At 57.0% G+C, this 27,769-nt stretch overlaps 6 protein-coding genes across 12 annotated transcripts; 2 read left to right on the plus strand and 4 right to left on the minus strand.

The window, feature by feature from the left end:
* Positions 1-876: 876 nt before the first annotated feature.
* Positions 877-7,140, minus strand: LOC147039434 (wings apart-like protein homolog). 2 transcript variants are annotated; one of them, XM_085904270.1, is made up of 20 exons: positions 6,811-7,137; positions 5,766-6,229; positions 5,420-5,699; positions 4,884-5,218; positions 4,567-4,730; positions 4,408-4,503; positions 4,157-4,333; positions 3,950-4,086; positions 3,758-3,869; positions 3,409-3,648; positions 3,217-3,328; positions 3,056-3,153; positions 2,914-2,990; positions 2,570-2,721; positions 2,383-2,498; positions 2,131-2,307; positions 1,842-2,058; positions 1,686-1,774; positions 1,519-1,614; positions 877-1,435 (listed from the first exon to the last, which is right to left on the minus strand). In XM_085904270.1, exons 2-20 carry the CDS (start codon positions 6,205-6,207, stop codon positions 1,370-1,372), a joined length of 3,183 nt encoding a protein of 1,060 aa, XP_085760396.1. In that variant the 5' UTR covers positions 6,208-6,229; positions 6,811-7,137; the 3' UTR covers positions 877-1,369. The 2 variants fall into 2 exon arrangements, with proteins under 2 accessions (XP_085760396.1, XP_085760395.1); XM_085904269.1 differs by having other exon boundaries at positions 1,686-2,058; positions 5,420-6,229; positions 6,811-7,140.
* A 732-nt stretch (positions 7,141-7,872) lies between these two features.
* On the plus strand, positions 7,873-11,835 carry a1cf (apobec1 complementation factor). 6 transcript variants are annotated; one of them, XM_085904016.1, is made up of 13 exons: positions 7,893-8,027; positions 8,616-8,764; positions 8,837-8,971; positions 9,057-9,187; positions 9,252-9,490; positions 9,559-9,723; positions 9,779-9,876; positions 9,953-10,108; positions 10,191-10,338; positions 10,648-10,871; positions 10,942-11,078; positions 11,250-11,392; positions 11,484-11,835. In XM_085904016.1, exons 2-13 carry the CDS (start codon positions 8,663-8,665, stop codon positions 11,618-11,620), a joined length of 1,815 nt encoding a protein of 604 aa, XP_085760142.1. In that variant the 5' UTR covers positions 7,893-8,027; positions 8,616-8,662; the 3' UTR covers positions 11,621-11,835. The 6 variants fall into 6 exon arrangements, with proteins under 6 accessions (XP_085760145.1, XP_085760142.1, XP_085760143.1 ...); XM_085904017.1 differs by having other exon boundaries at positions 10,672-10,871; XM_085904013.1 differs by having other exon boundaries at positions 8,616-8,971.
* acsf2 (acyl-CoA synthetase family member 2) lies at positions 11,698-18,159 on the minus strand. Its single transcript, XM_085904021.1, has 16 exons — positions 18,043-18,159; positions 17,321-17,516; positions 17,104-17,232; positions 16,988-17,041; positions 16,784-16,902; positions 16,562-16,721; positions 16,406-16,501; positions 16,172-16,323; positions 15,994-16,085; positions 15,854-15,930; positions 12,973-13,080; positions 12,741-12,892; positions 12,529-12,670; positions 12,351-12,461; positions 12,183-12,251; positions 11,698-12,106 (listed from the first exon to the last, which is right to left on the minus strand). Exons 1-16 carry the CDS (start codon positions 18,141-18,143, stop codon positions 12,032-12,034), a joined length of 1,833 nt encoding a protein of 610 aa, XP_085760147.1. The 5' UTR covers positions 18,144-18,159; the 3' UTR covers positions 11,698-12,031.
* chad (chondroadherin) lies at positions 11,989-16,047 on the plus strand. The gene is made up of 4 exons (XM_085904022.1): positions 11,989-12,278; positions 12,364-14,225; positions 14,811-14,974; positions 15,045-16,047. Exons 2-4 carry the CDS (start codon positions 13,446-13,448, stop codon positions 15,187-15,189), a joined length of 1,089 nt encoding a protein of 362 aa, XP_085760148.1. The 5' UTR covers positions 11,989-12,278; positions 12,364-13,445; the 3' UTR covers positions 15,190-16,047.
* Positions 18,160-18,507: 348 nt separating the features above from the next.
* asah2 (N-acylsphingosine amidohydrolase 2) lies at positions 18,508-22,015 on the minus strand. Its single transcript, XM_085904109.1, has 19 exons — positions 21,892-22,015; positions 21,730-21,824; positions 21,389-21,532; positions 21,148-21,324; positions 20,956-21,083; positions 20,813-20,890; positions 20,639-20,759; positions 20,440-20,565; positions 20,292-20,378; positions 20,031-20,217; positions 19,854-19,969; positions 19,698-19,792; positions 19,586-19,625; positions 19,424-19,522; positions 19,270-19,365; positions 19,058-19,207; positions 18,938-18,994; positions 18,766-18,863; positions 18,508-18,706 (listed from the first exon to the last, which is right to left on the minus strand). The coding sequence occupies exons 1-19, from the start codon at positions 22,013-22,015 to the stop codon at positions 18,508-18,510; spliced, it is 2,217 nt and encodes a 738-aa protein (XP_085760235.1).
* Positions 22,016-22,297: 282 nt separating this feature from the next.
* Positions 22,298-27,691, minus strand: LOC147039439 (kinesin-like protein KIF20A). Its single transcript, XM_085904107.1, has 26 exons — positions 27,570-27,691; positions 27,146-27,274; positions 26,936-27,019; positions 26,747-26,866; positions 26,549-26,687; positions 26,284-26,468; positions 26,160-26,202; positions 25,936-26,081; positions 25,805-25,877; positions 25,599-25,710; positions 25,465-25,536; positions 25,244-25,390; positions 24,993-25,155; positions 24,669-24,917; positions 24,479-24,588; positions 24,316-24,407; positions 24,164-24,261; positions 24,005-24,056; positions 23,809-23,927; positions 23,466-23,713; positions 23,226-23,356; positions 22,974-23,149; positions 22,858-22,908; positions 22,710-22,791; positions 22,524-22,633; positions 22,298-22,451 (listed from the first exon to the last, which is right to left on the minus strand). The coding sequence occupies exons 2-26, from the start codon at positions 27,248-27,250 to the stop codon at positions 22,380-22,382; spliced, it is 2,979 nt and encodes a 992-aa protein (XP_085760233.1). The 5' UTR covers positions 27,251-27,274; positions 27,570-27,691; the 3' UTR covers positions 22,298-22,379.
* Between the last annotated feature and the right edge of the window lie 78 nt (positions 27,692-27,769).

A 27,769-nucleotide genomic window follows, 5' to 3' on the forward strand; every position in this document is an offset into this window, starting at 1 on the left:
CAAGCCCGAGGGCGAGCCCGGCAGTCCCACGTGCGCCCTCGCGCAGCGGCGGCTCGGAGATGGTGCGCTCCTCGGCGGCCTCCCTCAGGCGGCGGATGCGCGGACCGTCGAGCGCGCCCAGCGGCGGAGGCGTCTGGCCGCTAACGCCCGTGAGAGGCGACGCATGCTCGGCCTCAACGTGGCCTTTGACCGGCTGCGCAGCGTCATCCCGCAGCTGCAGAGCGACAAGAAGCTGTCCAAGTCCGAGACGCTGCAGATGGCGCAGATCTACATCGCCACACTCAACGAGCTGCTGCGTGGCGACACGCCGGAGGAGACGGAATGGGAGGAAGGGAGCGATGGGGAGGCTGTGCGCGGGGAGCCCCTCGGGGAAGAGGGGCCCAGATGAACGGCCGGCAAATTCTGAAAGGACCACACACACCTGCCGCACTGCAGCCCAGACTTTTGGACTTGGGGTTCTGCTGCTGCACTTCTTTGTCAACGTTTGGACTTGGGCGTCAGACCTGCTTGCTTGTTAACATGCTTGAAGTATTTGTTGCATTGACATGTTTTTTTTTTCCTCTTTCTAAAATAGTCTCATTAAAATGTATTCACTGCTTTATCTCTGGCTCCTTGATTGCAAACAAAATTCCAAATAGCGCACAGCAGTTGTCGGTGCCTTGAAATACAAAAGGGATGGAATGACGGCCTTTCAGACGTTTGGACAATTTGGAGTCGACTTGGAAATACAAAATGACAAATTGAGTGGCTGTTTGGTTGCAAAACAAGCAATTTTGGCCAAATTGGTTACCGCGAGTACAAATGAGAACAAAATGGTTGTTTCTGATGAAAAGGAGCAATTTAGGAAACTCGGAAAAAGGAACTCGGCGGCAGGTATTAAAAGTAACAATTTTTATTCTTCTCAAAGTATGTACACGTAAGCAAAGAGCCATACAAACGCAGGCGCCCCGTTAACAAGCTTTCAACACGCAGGAAGAGAGAAACAGGCGCAAAAAAACAACAAAAACAAAGGGCTGTAAAAACTTGCCAAAAGTAGTCCGAGCCTCCTCGCCCACCCGCTTCCCATCATGCACTGCCAACTTATGTACACAAACATCCTCCACGCTCCTCCATAAAGCTCTTGTAAACGTTTGGCTGTGCTCGTGTGTGTGTGTGTGTGTGTGTGCTGATGAAACGTCGCAACTGAGAGGAAGCATGTTCAAGTGCTCTGACAATAGGAGAACCCAAAACGGCGGGGATCCAGATGACAAACGATACACAGACCGCAAACAAAAGAGGAGATGAGAGGGCAAACTGGAGAGGATTGGAAATACTGACTGGAGGTCAACCGTGTGTGTGTGTGTGTGTGTGTGTGTGTGTGTGTGTGTGTCTAGCAGTGCTCCAGATAGTCGATGACTTTGGAGATGGACTTGTGTCCACTGGTGCCGATGTCACACTGCGGAGAGAGAAGAGAGTTAGAGACACAGCAGTCGAATTAGAGCAGCATAATTATGCACCCCCGCCAAACGGGCAACTTACTGTGAGGCTCATGAAGTTGAGGAACTTCCTGAGGAGCTCCGTCATGATGGAGAAATCCCCCCGAGGCAGGTTCTCTCTCACAGTAGTCACATTCATCTGAGGCACACACAGCACAAGTGTTAGCATTAGCCTTAGCGCACGCAGTCCGCAGGTGGGCTTTCACTCACGGGGCTTCCTTTGCAGAGGCAGCCCAGCAGCAGAGCTGTGTACGAGGCCACCATGGTGTCCTCCATGTGCTTGCCCGCGTGCTGCAGAGCTAAAAGCAAAAAGTCGGCGGTGAGAGACCGGCTGGCCGCTCGAAGCCATTTTCATTGGCGGCTCACCTTTGCTGAGGTCCAGCTCGCCGTCTTGCTCCTCCTCCTTCTTCTTGTCGTCCTTATCCTCCTCCTCTTCCCTGACGTCCTCGTTGGCCACCCACTGGATCTCGCCACCCGTTTCCCGCCACTCGCCGCTCTTGTCGGCCGGCTTGACCGGCTCCTTGATGAGGTCGTCCGTCTGCGCCTCAGCCACGGCGGCAGCTCGCTCCCTTTGCACGAACAACTGGGGTGGAACGGAGACGGTTCAACGGGGGGGGGGGGGGCAGGCGTCGGCGCCTTTGACGCCGAGGCGTACCCGAACAAGCGCGACGACAGCGCTTAGTTGACCGTCGCCGATGACGAGGTCCTGCTGGTATGGCGGGAGGAGCACGGTGGAGTCGCAGGGACCCTGACCCCCCTCCGTCTCCATTTCCGTCAAGCAGTAGCAGTTCCTGGCGCTGTACTCCACCAAGTTGATCAGAAGGCCCAGGCCCTGACCACACACACACACACGCGCACGTGAGCGACGCTCCCGCGACACGAGCGCAACCATCTCACCGGTGCTCACCAGAACGCGCATGTCGAAGCGCTTCTCCTGAGGAAAGTACTGAGGAATTCTGAGGACGCAGTTGAGTGCCGTCACAATCAGGCCGTCCTGCTCGCCCGTCTTGGTGCTGCCCCACTCTGCCAACACACACACGGGCGTGTTTACGAGCGTCTGCATCTGCACTGCGTGCTTGCGTGCGTGGGCTGACCGTTGTCTTGCGTCAGGTTGAGCAGAACGACAATGGTGGCCCTCATGCAGTTCTCCACCGCTTTGGCCAGCAGCAGCCCACCGCCGGCGCTCTGTTCACCTCCGAGCTCCCTGCTGTAGCGCTGGATCATGGCCTCGCAGTGCCGTAGCGCCCTGCGGGGGGCGCCGCGTTAGCACGTCATTCGCGTTCCCTTCTCCCCAATCATTTGACACGGTGGACCACGTCGTTGACTCCGAGTGGAATCACGGCAAATCAATCAAAAAGAATAAATGGGCCTGACCAACATCAACCTTCGAGGCAATATGAAATATGAAGACCATTGCTGGAAAGTATGCGTCACTCACTTGGCACAGGACACGATGAGTGTTGAGTCTTTGTAGGCGATCAAGTAGGTACTATTCTCCACGTGGTGCACCGTCACCTAAACACACACACGCGTGATGCACCGTGCTGTGTTGTGTCAACATGGCTGCCGCACGCGCTTACGCTATCCAGCACGTGAAGACATCGCTCAGCTCCCCACAATGACGACACCAGCTTGTCCTCGTCGTCCTCCGCGTTCATGTTGTCCACACACTCCTTCACTGTGGTGCCACACGTATTTTATTAGTGCGTGGAACACACGCAAAGACAAACGCGGGTCAAACCTTTGTCCACCACGTGGTCCAGGCCGCCCAGGAGTCGCAGCTCCTCTTTGAACCAGTCGCCCGCCCGCTTGGACGTCAACGAGAGCAGCGTCTCCATGGCCAGGTGACCCGTCTGCGTGAAGGAAGACCCCGACAAGGTCACGCGCGAGCCAAAGCGACGAGCGTGTGCGTGAGTGCGAGCGAGCGTGGCACCGTGATGTTCTGCAGGTCTAGGTGCTTGTTGTGCACCGTGTCGCAGAGCTTGCGGATCTTCTCCTTCATCTTGCAGATCTCCCTGGCGCTCAGCTGGGACGCCGAGTCGTCGCAGCCGCCGTGGTTCGGTTCCAGCTCCAGCAGCCGGATCATCAGGTCCAGGGACGAGGGATCCAGGTCCATGTTGAGTCGGTCGCGGCTGAGGATGTACATGAGGGAGGCGGTGCACATGGCCAGGTTCTGCGTGACGCAAGCCAAAGCGAGCGCTCGGTCAAAAAAATAGAAACACCACCGGAATGAAGGAGCTCAACTTTTCAAAGTCACGGGGGAGTTAGCCAGCGGGACTCGCCTGGTGCTGGGGGGCGTCGCTGAGCGTCTTGAAGACCTGCGCCACCTTCCCTCCCGCCCTGAGGTGCATCCGGAAGCTGGGCATGGCGCAGCGCGTCGCCAGGCCGATCACACTGCACGCACGCGGGCGGACGGACGGACGGCGTGAACCAAAAGGGAAAGCGCCACCAGCGCCAGGGCATCCTGGTCCTACCTGAGGCAGCGCGTGTACAGCGGTTGGCCGCTCTTCAGGCCAGCGGCCAGATACTCAAAGTCGTCGATGAACTCCTGGTTCTCGCCAAAATCCACCACGTCGTTGAAGTGCTTCACGTGCTGGACCACCGTGAACAGCTGAGTGGAGCCAAAAGCCGACACGTTAGCGTGGCCGCGCTAACGCTCGCACTGGCGGCAGTGTGCGCACCTCCTTGTGCTCCTTGCGACACTTGAGGGTAATGACGTTGTCCTGGTAGGGGTCGGTGGGGATGTGGACGCACTTGGTGACCTTGGGAGGAGGAGGCGGAGCCTTGAAGACCACGCCATTGTCTGTGGGCGCTTCCGACACCTGGTGGGCAGTTGCTCCTCCTGACGGCTGCGGCGACTGCGGAACGTCACGGGGAGATTGTCGGACCTGGCTGAAAGAAGCATTTGCAGGCGGCCGGCAGGGGGTCTTACGGGATTCGCCGGCGGGCGGCACATGAAGGACGGAATGGGCTCCTCTTGGCTCTCCAGCGTCCAGTGGCGAGCGTTGTACACTGCTTTGGTGGGAGACTACAACACACACACACACACATTTGTTGGATAATTCTTTTCGTCATGACGGCCCAGTCTCACCTTCTTCTGCGCACTGAAGATTCTCCGGCAGGTGTCGTGGTTCTTGTCGGCCGGCTTGCCGTGAGGGGGGCTCCCGGGGCCGGCGGCCATCGTCTCGCTACTGTCCCCGGAGACACTAAACACATCGGCGGTGGCCACGCTATCCGGCAAGCGAGCGCTCCACTCTGGTCAAGCGCCGGGGGGAAAAAAAAAAGAAAGACAAAGATCAGCACTGTCAAAGAGGCCCGGCGTTCTGAGCGTAGAACAAGTCAGAATCTTCAAGTTGGAATCATCGATGGCGACTCCACACGCTTTGGAAAGGACCAGAGGGACCGCACCTGATCGGGAGGCGCTGCCCCGCCTCTGCCCGCGTTCTTTCCTCCGCTTGGTGGCGGGTCCGGCGAGCGCGGGGAGGCTCCCGACGGGCTCATCGTCCACGGCGACGGGCCGGGTTTCCTCGGCGACCGCGGCCGTCTTCAGGCACATCCTGACTCGGGGCTCGCAATTCTTGTCGCCGTCGTCTCTGTCGTCGCTCGTGTCGTCGAAACCAAAGTATCGGAGTTTGTACTTGGCCGAGTCATCGTCATCGTCGCGGCTTTCCTGATGGGCGACGACTTTGTCGAAGTTATACAGGTCCGTGTTGGTTCCCTTCTTGGATGCGGACCGGTTCTGACTAAAGAGCAGAGAAACAAGTGCAGTCTAGCACAAGCGCATGCCATCCGGGTCACAAAATGCCTTGGAGGACATTTTCCTGATTTGAAGAGCGCGGGCAAACTAGATTTAGGTTGTGCGCCCATTTCTTCAAAAAATGTCGACTGTGTACAAACAACTGCATTTTGGAATTTTTTCTAAACAGAAATAAAAACGTCGGTACCTGTCGCACGGTTGCTCGGCGGCCCTCTTTCGCTGCCACGTGGCACCCGGCCGCTCGGCGGCGCCGCTAAAGCTAGCTGCGTTGGTCGCGCTGGCGGGAGCGGCTTCGCCAGTCCATTCCTTCACGTCGCCCGCCTGATTGGTGACGTTGTGCATGGAGGTGGAGGTCTTCAGTGTGGCCGTCTGCGCCCAAGGCTTCCGGTCGCTGTCTGAGGCGTTCTGGTACCAGGCGTAGCTGTGCTGCTTCTCCCAAGACGGCGAGGAGCTTTCCGCATTTTCTGCTGAAAAGACGAAATGAGCGCAAGGTATCTCTGGGATTTTAAAACAGGTGCCTCGCCCACAACTACCTTGGCCAGGATGGTTGCTGTCAAAGAAGGAAGCGCGACGCTGCGGCCATGACGCCTCCAGCGTGGAGGCGCGTACTTCTTCGCGGAAGCCGGACCGGTTTCTGGACTCCGGCTTGAGCCCCACTGTCTCCACCCGAGGGGCTTCCGCCTTGGCGGGCGACGACTTGCCACCTCCGCGAGAGGACACCGGCTTGGACTCGTCATCACTATCAAAGCCGAAGGGGTCGTCCGAGCCGTCCCCGCCGAGTCGGCCTCGCTTGTGAGCATCCGGGGACAAAGAGCCCTTTGGCGCGCCGGCGCGCTTGGAGCCCACTTTGGCCTTGAAGGTGGTGTCGCCCCATTTTGTGCTCAGGGTGCCCCTCTTGGTGGATAGCACTTCGTCAAACTTGGACGTGCCCTGTCCCCCCTTGCGACTGTAGGTTTTACCAAATCGGGATGTCATTGTTGCACCTGGCTCATATTTTCTAAGGAAGCAGAAAGATTGCAGGATTAGACAAAATGTCATTGTGGTTTAGGACAAATCCAAGCTCCACAAAGTCTCAAAACGATGGCCAATATTGTTGTCCTATAATTTGATCATCACTTGTTGCACTTCTGAACATTTATGAGCGAATTCTTGCTACCAAGTTGAGGGTCTGCGTCTGGTGTGTTTTTCGAAGAGACAAAATGGTGTGGTGTCATCTCAAATCCCAAAACATGAAGAAACTTCCAGATTGGTGGGTCAAAACAAAGCTAGCATTAGCCTAATAACAAAAGCTAATAAGAGGCCGTCGGCACCATCTCGTGCTTGTTGTTGGGGCGAGTTAAATGTCAAGACGAGCGACGATTTAATGCCTTTTAATCGGCAACTTGTACAATTCTTAACAGCGCCTAAATCGTTAGCTTCAGCGTTAGCACTAATGCGAGCAAACGGCTAACAATAAACGCCGTCGTTCTGGGCCGCAGCGCCAAAAACACACCACACCGACGGGCATTTGAGTTTTGAAAAACAAATTCATACATAGATATTTGTATAGAAATGCGAAAAGGAGGTTGTGGGGCTTACTTGGTGAGCTAATGGGCCGATGGGAACAAACCAGCGGAGGTGTTAAACTGGCATCAGACCGGAGCGGAGGCCTGCTTCGCTGATCCGAAGCGCAGCATAAACAAGGCCAGCCACCGTCACTGGCGGCGGCCAACGTGCTCGAAGTCAAACGCCGCACAACCTAAACACAAGTTCCGAGGCGGCTCGCCGTCATTCGGAATCAGTAAGGCCTGGATAAATGTCCGCTCTGCAAATTAAATTACACGCAATTGTTTCCTCCGGCTTGGGCGACCAAAGCCTTCCATTCTGTTGGCGCGACTTAAGTCAAGTTAAACAGCAAGATGACATTTCCGTCAAAGCTGTCAAGACATTAAGGGAATAAGGCAAGCCAGTACGAACCAAAGCGTTTGTTATATTTAACCAGGTTGTTATCTATCACTAAACATTATTAAATATTCATACCAGGAATGAAAACATGGCTCAATTCTACGCGGAAAGAATACTGCGAAATGCCTTTTTTGTTTATTGTGAAAATTAAACCGGAAGTATTTGCATACTCACCCTTAGCTTAATGGACATCAATGCGGCGTTTAAGTGCCTGAGCGACATTCGTAAATTGTCATTTCCACATGACTGCACGCACTTTACGAGGGTGGGAGCAGGTGGAAAGCAAATTTCAAGGAGCTTCGTCGCTTTCTGCAAGATGAGGAGGCCATCTCTAAAAGATTCTTCATGATCCAAATAAGTCCAATCACTTGCGCCTTAAGACTTAAGGTGCAAGTGTTTGGACTTAACACCACCATGACCAGAGAAATTAATGAGGAAACTGTTTTTGTGATTAAAAAAAGTAAAAAATCCGGTAGAAATTGCAATCAATAGATTCAGTGAGCAACATTGACACTGAATTATCCCGAGCGCAACTGTGGGTCCAACTTCAGCGTCATATCTGGTTGCGCGTGTGCGCTCGCTCGCTCGCGCGCGTATTTGTGCGCGCGTGTTCGCACACAGATAGCAGCAGGTTAAACATTAATGAACCCTTGTAAAGCTAACACCGAGACAGTGAACCTTTGGAGTTTGATATGATGTGATCTCACTCTCTCGCTCTCTCTCACACACGCGCACGCACACGCACACACACACACACACGCAGAGAAAGGCGCGCACGCACGCATGCATGCATAGAGTGGTCAGAATGACACAGGTCTGAGTGGAGGGAGGTGATCTCTGAAATTGCTCAGGTAAGTTTTGTTTTTTTATTTATTTCCAAAAGAAAACATCATAAGATGCAAACATCAACTTTGTTATGTGGAAATGGATGGAAACGCTTCATTTGGTTCCGTGAGGACAAACAGAGGCGGTGGAACGAATGTGTGCAATGGCTCGGTGCTAACATGCTAAGTGTGTCCTGTCATGAGGCCGATTCACATGTTACCCGATCATCATTACGATTATTCCCCAAAACTTTCAAAACTACTTTTACTGCTGTGACGAGTGAAAACACTCATTACAGATAAGCAAATCCTTGTTAAAAATCAGAAAAACATTTCCCAGTCCTCTAGGAAAAAAAACTCAATTATCAATCTCTGTCATTATTGTAACTGATTATAAACAATCGAAAGTTTTGCAAGTAATTTCAGAAACGGGAGCATGAGTGACGCCTCTGCGGCAAACGCAACTGATTGGTCATCACGAGGTGACGTGACCTGTTTCTTCCCATGACTTGACACACACACATGCACGAACACGCACGCACGCACGCACACACCCGGCCATTTGACCTGCAGCCAGCTAACCTTTCTCCCCCCCCACCCGGTTTCGTCCTGCAGTGAGCTCTGCTAATTTCCTTGATTTGTCAAGCTGTCAATCAAAGCCAATGGAAACCAATCAGAAGGCAGGGGGGGAGGGACTAGCGGGAGCTCAGAAGGAGGCGGGGCTAAGGGCACTGGTGCAGAGGACGGGGTACCGCCTCCAGCAGGTAAAGGGGTGTGTCCGTGTCCAACTAACGCCCATTGGCGCTAACGTGATAAGGCGCTCTGACGTCCGACAGGAGAACGGCCAGCGGCGGTACGGCGGGCCCCCGCCCGGCTGGGACGGACCCCCTCCAGAAAGAGGAAGCGAAATCTTTGTGGGGAAACTCCCACGAGATCTCTTTGAGGATGAGCTCGTGCCGCTCTGCGAGAAGGTGACAACGTCGCCGTCCTGCGTGGGGCAAAGCATGGCATGCGTGGCACGCCCAGTTAACCATGGTTCTGGTATTCTGGCACGAGTTCGGTCGGATCTTTGAGGTGAGGATGATGATGGACTTCAACGGCAACAACCGCGGCTACGCCTTCGTCACCTTTGCCAACAAACAGGAGGCGCGAACGGCCACCAAGCAGCTCAACAACTACGAGATCAGGTGGGCGAGCGGGCGAGGGGGTGGCAACGCTCCAAGTCTGACTGGACTCCCCGCCATGCGGCAGGAGCGGCCGCCTGCTGGGCGTGTGCGCCAGCGTGGACAACTGCCGACTGTTTGTAGGCGGCATCCCCAAGAGCAAAAAGCGAGAGGAGATCCTGGCCGAGATGCGCAAGGTGACCGAAGGACCCGTGGACGTCATCGTCTATCCCAGCGCGGCGGACAAATCCAAAAACCGGGGCTTCGCCTTCGTAGAGTACGACAGCCACCGGGCGGCGGCCATGGCCCGTCGCAAGCTGCTGCCAGGTGAGCCACCGCGGGCGCCACGCGGCGGCGGCTTACCTGGCAGCCGTCACGTCCCGCGTCCCCCGCAGGCCGCATCCAGCTGTGGGGTCACGCCATTGCGGTGGACTGGGCCGAGCCTGAGGTGGAGGTGGACGAGGACGTCATGGCCGCCGTCAAGATCCTCTATGTCAGGAATCTCATGCTGCACACCACCGAGGAGAGCATCCACAAAGAGTTCAATGCCATCAAAGCAGGTGGGCACCAGCGCCGCCCAGGCAGCTCGGCGAGCCTGACTGGCGTGTGCTGCAGGTGCGGTGGAGCGAGTGAAGAAGATCCGAGACTACGCCTTTGTCCACTTCACGCACCGTGACGAAGCCATTAACGCCATGAACGCCCTCAACGGGAAGGTCACACGCACGCAAACACACGCGCGCGCGCACACGCGAGAACGATGACACTCAGGCAGCCGCGTGCGCCCGCCAGGTGTTGGACGGGTCAGCGATGGAGGTGACGCTGGCCAAGCCGGTGGACAAGGACAGCTACGTGCGCTACACCCGAGGGACGGGAGGTCGAGGAGGTCGAGGAGCTCGAGGGGTTCCGCCGCCGCAGGATGACTACGCCGCCCTCGCCCTGGGCCAGGTGCCGCAACAGACAAACCACTGGTTTGACCTCCAGGGTGTTTGAAACTTTGGCCGAGTTGACTCTTTTGTGTCACGGTCAGGTGTACGACCCCACCGTGGCGTACCTGGGGGCGCCGGTGTTCTACGCACCGCACGCGTATGCCGCTGCCGCCCCAGCCCACTTCCGCTTCCCGGCCGCCAAAGGTCACATCGCAGGTCGCGGCGTGATGAGGACGCCGTCGGTTCGAGGTCAGAGGTCCCCTTTACTCCGCTTCACGTTTGCACTGTCAATCAAACGACGACTACTGGACGATTGGCACATATTTTGGATGGCAGCAAAATCCCATTCATTCGGTCGGTTCCTAAAGTGCGCTAGCACGCCGGACGCAGAAAGCTTGCGGACCAGAAAAGATTCCGTGCTGCAGCGACGTCCAGTAGGCGTTCACAATCAACGGGAATGCTGGGGAGGCCGTTCTTGTCTGTCTGTCTGTCCGTCTGTGTGTCTTTAAGTGTGAGATTGCGGCTGATTAGAACCGATGTGGTTGGTTTCTCCTGTAGAAATTTACATGAGTGTGCCTGTAGGGGCTGCGGGGGTGCGCGGGCTGGGCGGGCGGGGCTACCTTACATACGCAGCGGGGAGCGCTGGCGGCGCGTGTCGCCCGGGCGCCGCCCCCAAGCGAGCTGACGACAAGCTGTACGACCTTCTGCCCGGCATGGAGTTGACGCCCATGACGCCGGCTGCCGTCGGCCTCAAAGCCGCCGCCCTCAAGCCGGCGCCTCAGGTGGGTGACACAAGCTGGTTCCGGTGTCATCTACCGACACACACAAACACGCCAGTGCACCTGTGTGCAGGTTCTGGAAGAGTTGTGTGAGAAAAACAGCTGGGGGGCGCCAGTGTACCAGCTACACTCGGCCATCGGACCTGACCAGCGCCAGCTCTTCCTCTACAAGGTCACCGTCCCGGCGTTGGCTACGCAGAATCCCAACATGTGAGCGCAGTCTCGCCTTTGAGGGCCGGCCGGCCCAATAAAACGGCCGCCTCTTGTTTTGGCCTTTGCAATTAGTTATCTCAGCATATTTAAAGGAAGCTCCGCCCCTCACTTGAAGATAGGCAGCTTACTCGAGTGGCTCAACATGCGAGTCAACGTTGTGTCAAGCAGGCTCCCGTTCACGCCGAACAAGCTGAGCACCGCCGTGGACGAAGCCAAGGCGCACGCGGCTGAGCACACGCTACACACGCTGCACACGCTAGGGCTGGCCGCGGAGGGCCTTGACGCCGCCCTCACCACGGTGGCCTTCCCAGGTATGTGAAGGTCCGTAGGCCACGACAGCCGCAAGCGCCGGACCCGTCGGCCGCCGGGACTGAAGGCGCCTTCCCTGTCCGTGTCTTCCAGGTTACGCTTTGGCCGCTCCGGCGCCGGGGAGCGTGAAGCAGGACGGCGTCGCCGGGGTGGCCGCGTACGCCGCCTACGAGGCCTACCCCGCCTTCGCCGTGGCCGCGCGACACGGCGACGCCTACGGTGTGTTCTAAGCGCTGCCGGCCGCTTTTACTGAGAAGGCACGGAACGGGGAAGCGTTTCCACCTCGGACGCCGTTTTCAGCCGGCCGCTATTTTCCCTCCTTTTGGTCTTCATCCGCACGCACGCACGCACGCACGGGACGTTTACATTTTGCTTCCACGATGGGCTCGCTGCTCGCCTTCACCCTGACAGTATTAAAGCTTTATTTTGATAGCGCAGCACACAAGCCGGCTCCTGTGTTCCATCCGCAGACAAACATGGCTGACAGGTGGGAGGGGCAGTGGGTGACCGGCGGCCGACCAGCTCATTTTTGTCAGGTGATTGCTGACAAATGACAGATGGGGGTCCGAACGAGCGACTTTGGCACGTCAGAGAGTGTCATTCATCTTTCGTTTTCTAACGGCAACGATGACGGACAGCCGTCAGGCTGAGGTCTCATCGGGACGGGCGAGTCCCAGCTGTTCCTCCGCCTCCCGCCGCAGTTGGTGCTTCTGGACCTAAAAGGGGAAACAGCCGCTGGCTCAGGTGCCGACCGCAGCGGCTCGCTTCCTTCTGACGGGTCCAGCGTCTTACCTTCCCGGTGACGGTGAGCGGAAAGCTGCTGACAAACATGACGTAACGAGGAATCTTGAAGTGAGAAATCTGCAGAAAGAGAAAAAGGTCACAAAGGTCACTGGCGTACAGTCATGCGAATCCGCGACGCCACTTGCGCTAACGCTCGCTAACGGCAGTGAATCTAACCTTCCCCTTGCAGAAAGCCTTGACGTCCTCTTGGCTCAACTCCTGCTCATCCTTCACTTTGATGCAAGCGCAAATCTCCTCGCCCATGCGGGCGTCCGCCACGCCCACCACCTGCCACACATGCCCGGCGTGAGAATGTCGCAGAGCCGAGGCGCCGGCGTACCTGCGTGGAGCTGACCTGCACTTCTTTGATTTTGGGGTGCGTGTGTAAGAACTGCTCGATCTCGGCGGGGTAGACATTTTCGCCTCCTCGGATGATGAGGTCCTTGATGCGGCCTTCGATGCGACAGTAGCCGAACGCGTCCAAGCTGCCGATGTCTCTGAGGAGGCAGGCAGACGCCCACATCAAGTACGGCGCACGGCGGCCATTTCGCTGGCGCGCCGACTCACCCGGTCTTATACCAGCCGTCTTCGCCGATGCACTCGCGGGTCTTCTCCGGGTCGTTCCAGTAGCCCAACATGACGCAGTAGCCTCGGATCAGGATCTCGCCGGAAGATCCCAACGGAAGCAGCTGCCCGTTAGAGGGGTTGACGATTTTGGCCTGCGGACACACACCGCCGCCTTACACTTCACACACCGCGTTGGGTCACATCGGCCAGTGGATGGAATGGAAGAACGCACCTCCGTGTGGTCTATGATGTAACCGACCGTGTTGCACTTCCTGTCCATGTTGTCCAATGGCGAGCCACAAAAGGTGACGGGACTGTTTTCCGTGGTGCCGTATCCGATCTGTCAATCACGGGTTCACGGGGTTAGCGAGGCGGGCCTTTGGCGGCGACATCAGACAGGCGGCGGCGTTCCCGACAACGTGGCAAAAGCCTCGAGCGAGTGGCACATTCCTTACGCAAGCGCTCCCTTGGCCCAAGGAATGTTTGGAACACGCGCGGGCGATTATGGCTCAAAGGCTCAGCCGCCAGCGGGCAGGCAAACTTCCTCCTCTCGTGGATGGACGACTTAGTTTTTTTTTTTTCCCCCCTCCCGGTCAATGGGGCGAGTGTTCTGGCGGGTAGGGGACAGCCCCCCGGGGGAGGAGGTGGCCGCCCACACGCCTTTTGCCGGCGCCCCAAAGTCGGGCGGCTGAGTGCGAGGACGAGATGCGGCGCGTGAGCTGCCTGCTGCTGCTGCTGCTGGCGAGCGTCCCGACGGCCGGGGCTGTGCCCGGCCAGTGCCCGAGCCCGTGCCACTGCCACGGCGACCTGCAGCACGTCATCTGCGAGGGCGCGGGCCTCAAGAAGATCCCGCGCGTGTCGGCGTCCACGCGGCTGCTCAACCTGCAGAGGAACCCGCTGGGCGGCGTTCCGGCCGCCGCCTTCGCCGACAGCGGCGGCCTGGTGTCGCTGCACATGCAGCACTGCCAGCTGCGCCAGCTTGCAGCAAAAGCCTTCAAGGGCCTGAACCAGCTGGTGTACCTGTACCTGTCCCACAACCAGATCACCAGCATCCAACCCGACGCCTTCCGAGATCTGAGCCGGCTTACCTACCTGCACCTGGACCACAATCGCATCGGCGAGCTGGCCAAAGGCCTCTTTTCGCCTCTGCTCAACCTCTTTGTGCTACGCCTGGACGACAACAAGCTCCGCCAGCTCCGCCCCGGCACCTTCGCCGGCGCCAAGGACCTGCGCTGGCTGCACCTGAGCGGCAACCAGCTGAGCACGCTCCACGCCGGATCCCTGGACGACGTGGAGAACCTGGCCGCGCTGCATCTGGAGCGCAACCAGCTGGCCGTCTACCCCGCTGCTGCCTTGAGCAAGCTGCGCGTGGTGGAGGAGCTGGCCTTGGGCGGGAACCCCATGAGGAGCATCCCCGACCGTGCCTACAGTTCCTTCGGCCGCTACCTGGAGAGGCTCCGGCTGGACGGCATGGGCCTGGAGAAGGTCAGTGGGTAGGCCCGCCTCTGCCTATTTAGGGAGAGGTGTGGGTCCGCCATCCAACATTGCTCATGTGGCGCCTGACTGGCTTTGTAAACAAAACACTCTGTTTGCATGATAACAATCGTTAGCTGTAGTACAGAGAGATGTGGAATTGTAAAACATCTTTTTAGCTTTCTATGTGTACATTTGAAAAAATAGAGCAAGTGAGGAAGGGAGGGAGCGAGCGTGGAAAAACCTCAAGCGGTTATGCAACCATTGGGAGTTTGGCGAAGCGGGTAAACAGAGTGTGTTTGTATGTGTCACCGATGCACAGACGCTTCTTTGCGTGCCTCCAAAACGGCTCATCTGCAGGAGGTGGAGCAGGGCGGGGCGGGACTGGGCAGGTCCTTGTATGTTTTTGTCGCTTGGGCTTGTCCCAAGTGGAAATTTCCAAGTGTCGCACCTGCGCGAAGCTTTTCGCGTCCATCTGTCTGTGCGCGCCGATATTGACACAGAATGAGAGGAGCCTTTCACGGGAAGCGTGGGAAGCTCGCCGACACCCGTGAGGTTCCCCCGCGCACTCTCTTGAGCAGAAAACCCTCGTTTCAGATGTCAGAGGAGGCGTTCGCCGGCGTGACGGCGCTAACCCAGCTGGACGTCAGCAACAACAAGCTACGCTGGCTACCCCGCACGCTGGACTTGTCTCGGGTGGCCAACTTGACCGTGACCAACAACCCTTGGAGCTGCACCTGCCAGCTGGCGCCGCTGCGCAGGTAGCATGACCCAAGTTCACTGGCGCTGAGTTTCTTAAGCAAGCCTTTGTTGATTTTTTTTCCGATATAGGTGGATGGACGCAAACAGTCGCAAGGCAGCGGACGCCGTGTGCGCCTCGCCGCCGGCGCAGAGAGGCAAGCGGGTGCGAGACAGCGCCGCCTTCGCCGCCTGCCGACTCAAGCCCAAAAGAAACAAGGCGGGTGCACGCCACTGAGTGGCAGGAAAGGGGGGGGGGGGGGGGTGCCAGGGAGCAGCCAATTTGCATTGATCGGCCTTCCCCTTTTTGGAGGTTTCAGACGATTCCCCATTAATGTCTCGTTTGCACGGACAGGAATAAAAAGAAAAAAATAATGAACTCATTCAAGGGAAACGACATAATTGGCAAGCGTCGCCTGCAGAGCGGCTGCAAAGTGGCCCACTTTGGCTTAGCCGGAGCACGACTTGACTGGACTGAACTGACGCTCCAGACTGGAACTGGCACACGTGCACGGCTTCCACTGACAGCACGTGACTCCTTCCCTTCTGCCCGCCCGTTTGTTTTTCCCGTTTGACATCGGCCCCACGACAACTGAACTTTTCCATGCACTCCGGCCCAGGCGACAAACAACACAGGCTCCCCCGACGGATGCCCCCCCCGGCTTGTTTACTAACGCTAACGCCATCCCACACATCCCGCCTGAGCTTGGCACCAGCATCACATCGCTAATTCCGCTCAACGCCTCAATAAAAAAAAAAAAAAAAAAAATCACCACCTTTGCCCACTTGGCTCATTCCGCACGTCCAAAAACATTTCTTTGATAAACTAGCTGCAATTTGTCTCCCTCTTGTGGACATATGACAAATTGCACACAATTTGAAAAAGGCGCCGCCTCACTCACCGTGACTTCCTTGATACCCATGATGGAGATGATGCGTTTGACCAGCTCGGAAGGGCACGGCGAGCCTGCGATGATGCCTGCGACGACAACCACGACACCTCCAACACTTGAAAAAAATAATAATTCCGCCGTCTGCTCACCTCCAACCACAGACGATAGGTCGTACTTGTGCACGTCGGGCTGGCTGGTCATGTCCACGTACATGGTGGGCGTCCCGTACACAAAGGTGCACCTGCAAGACACATTGAGAAATTATTTTCTCAGGCCTCCGAGAAGAAAAAAAAAACATCCCGGAGCTCTGTTAGGGCTTTGTCTTACTTCTCCTTCTGCATGGCTTCCAAGTTGTCTTTGCCGCTGTACCAGGGCGAAGGGAAAACCAGCGAGATGCCGTGGACGGCCATGCAGACGCCGCCGCCCACCGAGCCGAAGCAGTGGTAGAGCGGCACAGGCAGGCACACCCGCGTGGCGGGCTGCGACCGACAGACGGCGGCGAGGTCAATCCGGCGTTACCGAGCGGGCGGCGGCCGGGTGGCCGGGCGAGCGGCCTCTCACCCGCCAGTCGTACCCCACGCGCTTGCCCACGAAGAAAGCGTTGTTGACCACGTTGTGATGCGTCAGCGTGGCGCCTTTAGGTTGCCCCGTCGTTCCCTGCGGGCAACGCATGGCGTCTTTGCACATTTTCCACGGGTGGGAGGTGGCGCACCTTACCGAGGTGAACTGGATGTTAATGGGGTCATCGCAGGACAGTCGGAGCTCGTGCAGCTGACGCAGGGAGCGCCCGTCGCCGGCCTCCAGCACCTGATCCAAGCTGAAGGCTCCGGGATGGTGGCCGCCGTCCAGCACGATCACGCAGCGAAGATCGGGCAGCCTGCCGAGAAGGCCGGCGGAGTCACGCGTTGCCAATCGCTCGGCCCGAGCCGTCGCTCGTACCGGCTGCTGCGGATGTCTCCGGCGGGGCAAGTGGCCATCTCTGGGCAGATGAGCCGCAACATCTCGCAGTACTTTTGGGTCTTGAAAGCTTCCGGGCACACCACCGCCTTGCAGCCCACCTGCATACATGTGCCCAAATCAGTCTGGGCCCAAGGAAGCAACGTGCACGCTCAGTCTGTGTCTTTCTTGTCGGCTGTGGCGCACCTTCCTGAGAGCAAACTCCGCCTCCTCCAGCTGATAGGCCGGGTTGACGGACACCTGCGCAAAAGGGAAAAAGGTTGAGCGAGGCGACAGGAAGTAGGCCGCCGTAGCGCACCCACCATGATGATGCCCGCCTGGGCCGTGGCGAACTGCATCAGCACCCACTCGTACGTGTTGGGCCCCCATATGCCCAGGCGCTCACCCGGTCGCAAGCCCACGGCCAGAAGGCCGGAGGCGGCCCGCTCCACCTGAAAGGGCATTGCGGAGAACCGGCCCAAAAGTAGCTAGCTCACTTAGCTCACGTCATAAAGCTTCCAAAGCTGCGCGTGCACTCACGTCCTGGTTGAAGTCGGCGAAGGTCTTGCGCACGCCGTCCTGGACAAAGACCACGGCCTCCCGGTCGGGCCAGGTGTCGGCCGCCCGGACCAGCGCCTCGCCCACCGTGGCGTTGAGCAGCGAGAAGGACGACGTGCCGTGGGCGTAGCTGCTCGTCAGCGTGGGAATCACCGGCGGCGCATCCACGTGGATGCTGCTGCAACCGTAACAACCGCACGATCACATGTTTACTCTCTGACATATTGGCTATGAAGTGGAAAAACAAAGGTCAATCACATGGTTTGGCTCTAAAACCAGAAAATCCCGCCCGTGGCCCTCTTAATGTTTCTGTGTTGTCAGACCAAACCAAGATGGAGAATCCTCACATCATATTTTATTCAACACTTGATGAAAATTAGCTTTTGTTTATACACAATTTTGAGGGTAGCTTTTGGTGAATTAGTGGCGTTGTAAACATATAAATTCCATCGAATGAGATTATTCAAATAGGAAATCTATAACTGATTTTTCTGTGTGTGTGGTCCCGCGTCCACCCCATTTCCCGAATCCCATTTGCGCCCCTGGACAAAGACGGTCCTCCGCAGAGTCCCAAAGAAAGATTTTGGAATGCGGGTGTGGAGTTGCAAGAAGGAAACATGCCAACTGCACACGTACCCGCATCCTGTGACGCTCGGGACTTTTCGTCCTCGGTTTTCGTGTCTGATTTCAGCGCAAAAACTCACCGACTGGTGGAGGCAATCGGCCACGCGCGTGCACGTTTCCCCGTGCAACAAGCGACAGCATTCCCGAGCGAAATCCTCCGGGACACGATGTTCGCAATCATGTTGGGTGCCTGCAAAAAAAAAAAAAAGCACGAGCGAGCGAGCGAGCGAGCGAACGAGTGCGGACAAAACAGGACTTGAAGCTGCAGTTCCGGTGACACCGGCCAGCAGGTGGTGCAAGTGGGCTGCTTTCGATTCATTTAAATGGTCTCTCGCAAAGTACTTGCACAAGCTTGGAAAGTGAAAATAAGCCCCTGAAGTCATCCTTGACAAAGGTCACAGCCCCTCTGCTAACCTTTGGGCTCTCGGTGTCTTCACGTTTGAACTTCTGACTTCTCTTCCTTTATGTGCCACTCATCGACAACAAAATATCAACAGGAGAAGGTCTTTTCAACTGAATTTTTATTGGTTCAAAGGAGCCGCCGATCACTCGGAATAGAAGCTGTCGATGACCCGAAAGACGCCGGACGTGCCCTGGTAGGGCGTGATGAGCGGTCGCAGGCCTTTCATGCTCTTGTAGTGACCAAAGTGTTTGATCCTGTAGGAAGCGGCGGGGGCGTCGGCCGGGATGCGCCACTCCACCGTGGCGTTGCTCCGCCTCTCCGAGCCTTTCAGCCAGAGGAACCTGCAGACGGCGTCGGGTCAGCCTCGTCCCCGCCGACTCCTCCCTGCGTGCGTACGCACCTGGTTTCCCACGAGGCGTCGGTGTGGACCAACGTCCATCTGTCGGCGCCAGCGTCGGAGTCATCCTGCATCTCCACCGCGACGAAGCTTCGATCCCTCTGATACACGACGGGAACGGGAATGAGCGAAAATAGAAGGGATGCACACCAAGCAGAAAGAACAACTTCCTCACCACGTCTCCCGAGTGTCGGGGATTTCCTGCCACAAAGGTGACGGACACCATGTCGCCCTGGAACCCAAAACCCGCCCGGCATTAAGATTAGCCTCGAGCCATGGCGTGCATGTCTCCTACCCGTCTGTAGACCGGGAGGACCTCCACCAGGACATCTCCAAAGCTACTGTTGTCTGGTTTCCTGTCAACTGTCGCCACGGGTAGCAGGTTGAAAAGATTCTTCTGGAAGAACGGAGGAGGTGGACCCGGGGCAAGCGCGCCAACTTGGTCCTGCGTGATGACATCATGGTCAACCTGCTGTCGCCGTGGTGCTCTTCTGTTGCTGGTCTTACCTGAGCGATTGCACGGGCCAAGTGGCTGAATTTTAGGATGTAGGCGTTGAGCGTGTGCGGGCCGTAGATGGTGGACGCGCCTTCGTACCTCTGAACCTGGACAAGATGTCTCCATCATTGTCATCATCCATCGTGTGTGTGTTTGCGTGCGTACCTGGTACTCCTCGTAGGTGGTGATGTAATGCGTGTACACGTTGCTCAGACCGGCGATCACCACGTCTGCATCTGAGAAGGCCTCGCTTCGCTGAAGCTCCTGACGCACACGTGCGCAGGAAACAGTGATAACCAAATTTTGTGTGTGTGTGTGTGTACTGACCTGTTTAACGGCTTCTCTGAGCCTTCTGCCCGCCATGGTCCTGTCACACACGTGGAGACATCATCATCATGGTCATGCATTGCATCACAATGTACGAATGTGTGTGTGTTACGTCATCTCTCCGGGAACGGCGACAACCGCTAGAGATCCAACAGTGAGGATCTGCACATCAACAATTTCTGGGTGCCACGGCAACGGCCAGTTCATCTACACGCAGGTAAGGAAGTCCGTTGAGCATTTGTGGGAAAGCAAGCAGAGGTGCGCTCACCTCTCCGGTGCTGAACAGGATTGGCTTGGGCCAGTGACATTCCCGCGTTTGATTGGACGGCTCACCCAGCAGGGCGTCTCGGATACCGTCCCAAAACGGGTCGCCCTCCACCGCGCCTACCATGTGCGACAAGTCAACCATGTAGTGTCCAAACATATATCAAAGTCCATGGAGAACCTTGAGTGAAGTTGAGGTCTCCTCCTCCATCTGTGGTTCCTGCAGCAAAACTGTGACCCAGCGCTGGCTTGCAGGTCCTCACCGCGTGCGTGGCATTGATGTCGACCGTAACGTCCGTCATGTTGACCCACTGATGAGCCGAATAAATCGAGCCCGTCATTTGGTCCACCGCGCTGGCGTAAAGTTCCTGCGGACGCACACGCACGGGCTACAACCGGATACTCCACATTATTACGCTCTCACGTCCACACGAGGAGACACCTTGGCTTTTGTGAAGATATTATGGCCGATGATTCTGGTGCTGTCAAACATGTCTTCCCCGGGTCCGAACGCTTGGCACTCCTTTGTCTGAAACGTACACACACTTCTCGTCGCCTATGCGTGGGTGCGTGGATGCGTACGTGTTTACCCCTCCGTCAGGACACGAGCTGTTCAAGTAGTCACAGGCCAGTCCGGAATTGACGCAGTGAGGACCTTCAATGTTCGGACTCACGTCACCAAGATTACTGGAGGAGAAAGCAGCCACAAAAGCTGCCTGAGACACACACACACAGGTTGAGGGCCCGACTCAGAAGATCAAAGTTATTGAGTTGGCTTCAGTCACCTACCTGTCCGGGGAGCGTGGTGGGGTTCTTGTGGTTCTCCATCAGGTAGGCGGCATAGCCCATGTTGTCGCTGCTCACCAGATGATTGGTGGTCTTCATGCTGACCGCGTGGACCGCGAACCAGCTGCGAGGAAGCCGGAGTTAGATCGGGCCCAGCTTTCATATCGCTAAGCTTACCCGAGCGCGCCGATGCCATCCCCGTCCAGATCGGTAAACTTGAGAAGCACCATGTCCTTGTCCACGTTGTCGTCATATCTAAAAGGGAGGGGCGTGGGAGTCGGTGACGCTCGCCGGCATGATGACCCGCCGGGCTCGCTGACCTGTTTTGCTCCTCCTGCGGGTTGTTACGATAAGAATGAGGGCTTCGGTTGACGCTGCTGGCGTCCACACGTCCTCGATTCTTGTAGATCCGTCCAGGCCGCAGCGTGCTATGGGCTCGCTCGACACTCTGGAACAGAGCGTGAATGAATTCGCCGACTTCGATCGCTGGGATGGTTGGAGAAAAGACGGACCTTGACGATGCCTTTGACGAGCGGCTGCACGGACGACTTGAGGTAACCTTTGCTGCTGATCATGAAAAGCGTGTACTGAAAATACCCGGCCGGGCCCGAGTGCGTGTGCGTGCCGCTCAGAATCACGTTGTCCTGACGATACCGGTCTCCGTATTTGGCTCGGAGGGCTTTCAGGACCTGCTCACGGGGACGGACGGGACATCACGCCGAGGGAGATGCACCGACTCGGCTGCGTGCTTACCTCCAGCCTGAGCCTCTGCGAGATCATTCCCACGTCCACCGTGACAAAGAGGACTCGGCGGCGACCGTCGTCGATGATGAAGGCGCGACTGAACAAACGGGTGTGAATTCCCGCAGCCGTCTGCTGAGGGTTGGCGTAGCCCATCTACACACACACACACACACACACACACACACACACACACACACACACACACACACACACACACACACACACACACACACACACACACACACACACACACACACACACACACACACACACACACACACACACACACATGAGCCGTGCACGGTCTGAGGGACCTCGGCCAGTGTCGCCGACGGAGAGAGTTAAGCGACCAGAGGAAGTTCAGCCGGGGGTCCGGTGCAATCGGCGCGTCCTACTCCGATCAGGTAGGACGGTTTCGAGTCGGGGGACGGAGTCGGGTCGGGACCTGGCGCAAGCATACAAATGTTGACAGAAGGCCGTGGCGCCATCGACGGCACATCGGGAGACCTCACAGGTGGTCGCGCCGCGGATGGCCGTCATGGTGATCAGAGTGACGCTGACGGTCGTCATGACCCCGAAGAGGACGGTCAGCGTCACCTCCAGAGCGGAAAGTGTGCAACGCTTCCTGGCGACCATCTTGTTGGCAAATTAGGAAAAATAACACTCGCTTGGACGCTGACACAAGTCTCTCCAAAAAGGACAAACAAGAGTAGACGACGACGGTCGAGAGGGAGGCTCGGTCAGCGACGGACCTTTGGTGGCGTTATCGAACGCTTCTGAAGCAAAGTTCACACACGCAGGTGATAAAGCAAAGAGGCTTTGCCTTTACAAGCAAATTGCATCGTAAATATTTACCACGTATTTGCTCACGCCGTCTTTTTCAAAAGTGACCGCGACGAATCTGCTCTCAAAACTGTGCAAGCTTATTGGATGAGTATTTTATTTCTTTGCTTTTCAAATAACAACAACAACAGTGTGACAACATCTCAAGCATCCACCATCACTTGCGGGAACGCAGCCGCCGCTTGATGATCACGTTTTCCTTTTCCTTCGGTTCCTCGAGCAGCGCCGCCTAAACACGTAAACATGTGTCAAGCAGGGAGGGGGCAAAGGTCGACGCACGCGGCGGGGCGGACACACTGACCGAATCCGGCGAGACGATAAGCACCGCGTCCGTTTTCTTGCTGTAAAGCTTCCTGCGGCCTCGCTTGGCTTGGGTTGCCATGGCGACGGGGGGTCCGCAGGGGCTTTGAGCTGTGAGCCACAAAAAAAAGGAATGTGCGTTTGAGAGGAGGCGCTCCCTGCTGGCAACGCTCAAAGAGCCTCTCACCCGCGCCGCTCCGGACGGACGGTGATGGCGGTGCCGAGGGCGGAGACGGGCTGGACTGGCTGGAGGAGGAGAACGGCGCCTCCTACCAATGAGGAAGAGGAGAAGAAGATAATGTTGTAATCCTCCCAAATTGCAGCGCGCCTCTCACCTGCGTCGCCGTCCTCACGTTTGCTCGCTTGTTGTCGCTCAACGCCAAACCCTGAACGCACGCACTCAAACAATCAGGCCCAAGTTGGCGTTGGCAAAAGCGCCGCATTTTCTCACCTCCACTTGGCAGTTTGTCCTCTTCCTCACCGCTCGTATCTTCTGGATTTCCTCCTTCAGCTCCTCCACCAGCGGCGGCAGCCTCCCGGGCGCCGGGCTCTCCTTGGGCTCCTTGTTCTCCTTCTGTGCTAACTTCTCCTGACACCGTCGCACCGGGACCTCGACACGCTCGGGTTCTGGTGGGCGTGGCGGCGATTTAGCGGGTGCCGAAGTACTCGGAGATGCCGGATGATGGCACGGGCACGCACTCACCTTGGCGTCGCTCACCTTTCTCCTCTATCGTCTTTTGTCGTTCAAGCTCCGCCGTCAGCTCCTGCAGCCGGTGCTCGTATTCCGCTTTCTGATTGGCCAGTTCCTCGGTGAGCTGCTCACATTTCCTGTCGCTGCGGAAAGACAAAAGCGGATCAACAAGCGGCCACCGAGCGAGCGCTCCTGGTTTGGCACGGCGCTCCGTTGCCTTCCGATTTTTTTGAAGCCCACAGTGGTCGATACCAGCGCATCTTTTCTTGCGTCACTTCCTGGATGACTTTGGCCTGCTGGGCACAGGTCTCCATGGCCGACTGGCACTCCTCGTGTAGTCGGGCCATGATGGCGTGGAAGTCGCTCTGGGCTTTGCCCTCGGCTCCGTCGTCCCGTCGGCCCTCGAGGCGTCGTAGGCGGGTCTCCGCCGTGGTCAGCTGGTCCTCGGCAGCTGCCGCGCGCTCCCTTTCCTGTTGCAAGTCCTGCTCCAGGGACCTCACCTGTTGCCAACCAAAGGAAAACACACAAAGGGAAAAGACGGGAAAAAGAGCAGGAGGAGAGGGGAAGAAAAAGAAAAAGCCTTTTTCTTTCTTACCTGTACCTGCAACTCAGAGATTTGGTCGACGAGCATTTGGTTGCCTCGCGTCGATCGACGAGATCGCCGCGCCGAAGACGACAAGGCGGCGCCGCACTTGCTGCACTCGCCTTCCTTAGCTGCGGGGAGGAAGTGACATCATTGCACGGGACAGACGCCGGCGCCGTTCTCGTCCGGGCGTCCTCCCGCAACTTGCCCGTGTCGTCGTTCTCTTGGTCCTCCCGCCCGTCTTTGGGCTTGACCCGCTCCTGAGCAAAGCGGCCACGGAAAGAGAAAAAGGAGGAGAAAGGTATGAGCGAAACAAAAACAGAAAGACTTCAAGAAACAAAAGGAAGACAACGATGAAAGCGCTCACCCGATTGGCCAGCAGCACTTGCGGCGAGATCAAGCTGTGGTCTCCCCCCGGAAGCCACGCCCTCCTCGCCTGCCCTTCTTCCTCCTCCTCCTCCTCCTTGGTGGCAACAGCATCACGTCAGTTGGTGTCTGGCCACGTTGCACGTGCACTCACCTGGTTGCTCTGTCTGAGGAGCTTCTTGAGGATCTCCAGCCTCCTGTCGGCTCGCTCCTCCAGGATCTCTCGCTCATTCTTCAGACGCTCGCTGATCAAAGCGGCACAAAGTCACATTGGCGGCATGGCGGGACTGGCAGGATGGGCGCTCCCTGGGCTCACCTGAAGTCCTTCTCCATCTGCTTGAAGATCTCCATGAACTCGGCACACACTTCTTCTCTGATTCGAGCCTCCTCAGCCAAGCCAAAGGTCGCCTCCCCGTCTGGCCGCCCCTGCCCGAGCCAGCGGGCCGAGGTTAGGTGCCATCGCGTAGAAGAAATTATGCAACAACCGATAAAACAAAGCGCTCTACCTCGTCGCCTTCCTCCTGTGTTGTTTCCTCCCCGTCCTCGTCCTCTCTTGCTCCCACGTCGCTCTCTTCCTCAACATCGTCCTCCATCACGTCCTCCAGGGTGGTCTCCCAAACAAGCGTGGAGCGCGTGCGGCTGCGCGCCAGCGCGTTGCGGCGCCAGTCGGCCTCGTTGATGAGGACCGACACTTCCATGGCCGACTTGAGCGAGGCGTCGTCCGGGCCGGCGGACCTCGGGTTCAACACCACCACCTGGAGAAAAAAAAAAAAAAAAGTTCACCGCGTGAGGACCACCAGTTTTGGAGTTGACGTTTTCAAGGTTTGCACCTTCTGCGCCAGGGCGGAGAACTTGAGGACGTTGAGCGTCTCGTCGGCGCAGGACGACTCCTGGTTGATGTTGACCACCATGGACACCTTGCCGGCGCCGCAGAAGAAGAATTGAAGGAAGTGGGTCAGCTTGGATTCCCGGAAGGGAACGTGATGCGGGAACCTGCTCACAAAAAAATGATTAAAAAAAATTATAATTGCAAGCTACGAGTGGTGACAAACTGTTTTCGGGTGGCAGACATGCGGCGTACTTTGCGTTCTGCTTGATCCTCATGGCGCTGAGGCACTTGCCGAGCGCCAGGAGCGAGCTGTTGATGTTCCCCGCTTCCTTCAGGCGCTCGCCCGTGTTGCGTGTGCGCGAGCATCGCTCTGAGCCAGCCAGGTCGCACAACACCAGCCTGCGGGAGCAAAAGCGGCACCTGGTGACGATGGCGTGCCGGGGGGCGGGGCAAGATGCGGCGGCGACACTCACTCACTGACGCCAAGGAACCTGGGGACGGCGGTGGCATCTACCCGCAGGATCCTAATGGAGAAGATGCTGTGGCTGCGCAAAGAAAAGGGGGTGAGAAGAAGAAAAGAGGGAGGGGGGAAGGGGGGTGGGGTTACCTCCTGCTGGATTGCTGGTTGAGTCTGGTGGAGGCCAAGCTTTGGTTCCTCTTGCCGATCTTCACCACTTTCAAGGCTTCCTCGGAGCTGCTCACCTGGACCCACTTCAGGTCTACGCGTGGAACGAAAAGAGTTGCATTGCACATTAAACAACAAATAATGACAAGATGGCCGACAGCGCCCCGAGTGGTTGTGTGTGGCGTTACCTTTGATGAAGGGATTTCCTTTGACGTCCTGAGACAGACGCAACGTCGTCCTCTTGACCTGTCCTCCCGGGACCTGAACGCATGTTCCCGTGAGTCCAACAGCCGTTCCGGCGGCATATTTCTATCGCTACCTGCTCCAGAAGGTCGTGAATGTTGTCCTTGTAAATCTCACAGAAGGAAACCCAGATGGAAAAGTGAACGCGGGGCGGGATGTCCAGAGGCAACCTGTCGCTCTCCGATACGCTGGCGATGCTGCAGTCGGAGCTCAGAGACGAGGCTGGTGCGGGCAAACAAAGACACGCGCGCGGCGTTAGCAAACATCAGAAATATGCAACAAGCGAGAAGAGGGAGCAACCTTCAAGAAAGGTTGATCTGGCAGAAGAGGTGCTTTTGTCATTCTGCAGAGACAAAAGAGAGAAGACGACAGTTGGAAAAACTTCAGCTTATGGGACCAATCTGAAGACGTTTTGGGACGAGACCTCTCGGACAGTCCTCAGCAGACTCAGCTTGGCGGTGCTCTCGGCTTTCTGCTGCTTCGGACTCAGTCGGCTGAAGTCTCGGCAGCGGTGAGGCTTCAGATGGCAGCCGGCGTGCAGGCGACCTTCTACGCTGTTGAAGAGCAGCCAGAGGCAACGTGGCAGCAGGCCGCCGTCGTGTTCCGGACCTGAAAACGTGCAAAGGGCCAGTTGGACGAGCGGGCGGGCAGATGGGCGGACGGATGGACAGCTTTGTCAGCTTCCTGACCGAGGAAGGTAAAGGTCTTCCCGGCATTGGTGACCCCGTATGTGAACAGCAGAGAGTTTTCGCCGTGCAGAACATCTCGCACCAAACCACGAACGGATCCTTCAAACACTTTCCTTTGACTGGCGTCCGGGCCAAACACCTGAAAGGAAGTGACATCATCTCACGAGTCATCGAAGAGGGCAAAGCGTGTGTGTTTACCTGGGTGAAGGTGAACCTCTGAGCAGTTTGTGGAGGGACCTTGTCAGCCTGCCTGTTGGACTGCCCGCTCCTGGGAGCTTTGAGGACCACAGTGTGAGGTCCCTCGATGACCACGCAGTCCTGAGCACGTTTGCAACACAACTCGGTGCTCAGATGCCCTCAACCCGTTGGGCGCGTCTGTGGTGTTACCTGTGACTGTCCGCTCTCTGCTCCCGTCAAAGGTCGAACCCTCAGGTAGACCCTCAGGTTTTCCGACCGGCTCTCGGCTTCATCCTGAGGACCGAGGCACACCACCCGCTAAATGAATCATCACGTTGCACCGGTTGACCACGAATCCAATTTTCATTTTGAGCTGCTGGAGGATTTTGCCACGGCGGCGACAACGAGAAGGATCGTCACCTGCTTTGGCAGCGCAGAGAATTCATCCAGGAGGTCTTGCTTGATGTCGCTCACCTCCACAGGGCCGACCCTCTCCAGCTTGCCTCCAGCAAAACATGACTCCATCACCTTGGCCCAAATGCGCGTCCGCCCGCACCAGTGAACACATCAAAAGCTCAAATTGATTACCAACAGATTAGATTTTGAATCCGAGATACACCTCGCCCACTTTGTTGTTTTGACGAAAAAAAAAAGCGTTCGATGTCAACTGAGGCTTTGGCGCACTGAGAGAAGCGCTCTTGTTGCCAAACATAAGCGACTGTTGTTAGCATTAGCCACGGCTAACAAACTCACGACCACTCAGGGCCACCGTGTCTGGGCACGCAAAGCGTTCGACGCAATGTATAACCCTTGTTCGACGTGTGGTCGTTGTCCAAGAAACTCACTTTTGGCGAGTTTACGACAATCCCAAAACTCGCTCGCTTGCTCGTCGTCCGCGCTCGACTTTTGAAAGTGGAAGTAAAGGACCAATCATGAAACGGCACAGCCGTGTTCTTCTTCGGTGTTATTCGGCGTTTATGTGCAATACCGCCACCTACTCGTACTTTCGGAACAACGCTGTCATTTCCGGTTTCTTCCTGTCAA

The sequence above is a fragment of the Syngnathus leptorhynchus genome, chromosome 22 (assembly GCF_054491065.1).
Source record: "Syngnathus leptorhynchus isolate UIUO chromosome 22, UIUO_Slep, whole genome shotgun sequence".
NCBI classification, from domain to species: domain Eukaryota; kingdom Metazoa; phylum Chordata; class Actinopteri; order Syngnathiformes; family Syngnathidae; genus Syngnathus; species Syngnathus leptorhynchus.

Coding starts and splice junctions, on each gene's coding strand:
- LOC147039434 (XM_085904269.1), bottom strand. CDS start 6,207: ATGACATCCCGATTTGGTAAAACCTACAGTCGCAAGGGGGGACAGGGC. Junction 4,504..4,566: donor TCTTCAGTGCGCAGAAGAAG/GTGAGACTGGGC, acceptor TGTGTGTTGTAG/TCTCCCACCAAAGCAGTGTA. Junction 4,087..4,156: donor GTCGCAAGGAGCACAAGGAG/GTGCGCACACTG, acceptor GGCTCCACTCAG/CTGTTCACGGTGGTCCAGCA.
- chad (XM_085904022.1), top strand. CDS start 13,446: ATGCGGCGCGTGAGCTGCCTGCTGCTGCTGCTGCTGGCGAGCGTCCCG. Junction 14,226..14,810: donor ACGGCATGGGCCTGGAGAAG/GTCAGTGGGTAG, acceptor CCCTCGTTTCAG/ATGTCAGAGGAGGCGTTCGC. Junction 14,975..15,044: donor CAGCTGGCGCCGCTGCGCAG/GTAGCATGACCC, acceptor TTTCCGATATAG/GTGGATGGACGCAAACAGTC.
- asah2 (XM_085904109.1), bottom strand. CDS start 22,015: ATGGTCGCCAGGAAGCGTTGCACACTTTCCGCTCTGGAGGTGACGCTG. Junction 21,825..21,891: donor CATCCGCGGCGCGACCACCT/GTGAGGTCTCCC, acceptor TGCTTGCGCCAG/GTCCCGACCCGACTCCGTCC. Junction 20,891..20,955: donor CCGCAGGAGGAGCAAAACAG/GTCAGCGAGCCC, acceptor CCTCCCTTTTAG/ATATGACGACAACGTGGACA.
- LOC147039439 (XM_085904107.1), bottom strand. CDS start 27,250: ATGGAGTCATGTTTTGCTGGAGGCAAGCTGGAGAGGGTCGGCCCTGTG. Junction 25,537..25,598: donor AACCAGCAATCCAGCAGGAG/GTAACCCCACCC, acceptor TTCTTTGCGCAG/CCACAGCATCTTCTCCATTA. Junction 25,156..25,243: donor AGGATCAAGCAGAACGCAAA/GTACGCCGCATG, acceptor TTTTGTGAGCAG/GTTCCCGCATCACGTTCCCT.
- acsf2 (XM_085904021.1), bottom strand. CDS start 18,143: ATGATTGCGAACATCGTGTCCCGGAGGATTTCGCTCGGGAATGCTGTC. Junction 15,931..15,993: donor CCTATCGTCTGTGGTTGGAG/GTGAGCAGACGG, acceptor TTGTCGTCGCAG/GCATCATCGCAGGCTCGCCG. Junction 12,893..12,972: donor ACATCATAGACCACACGGAG/GTGCGTTCTTCC, acceptor GTGTGTCCGCAG/GCCAAAATCGTCAACCCCTC.
- a1cf (XM_085904013.1), top strand. CDS start 8,663: ATGGAAACCAATCAGAAGGCAGGGGGGGAGGGACTAGCGGGAGCTCAG. Junction 10,339..10,647: donor GAGGACGCCGTCGGTTCGAG/GTCAGAGGTCCC, acceptor TTTCTCCTGTAG/AAATTTACATGAGTGTGCCT. Junction 11,393..11,483: donor CACCACGGTGGCCTTCCCAG/GTATGTGAAGGT, acceptor CGTGTCTTCCAG/GTTACGCTTTGGCCGCTCCG.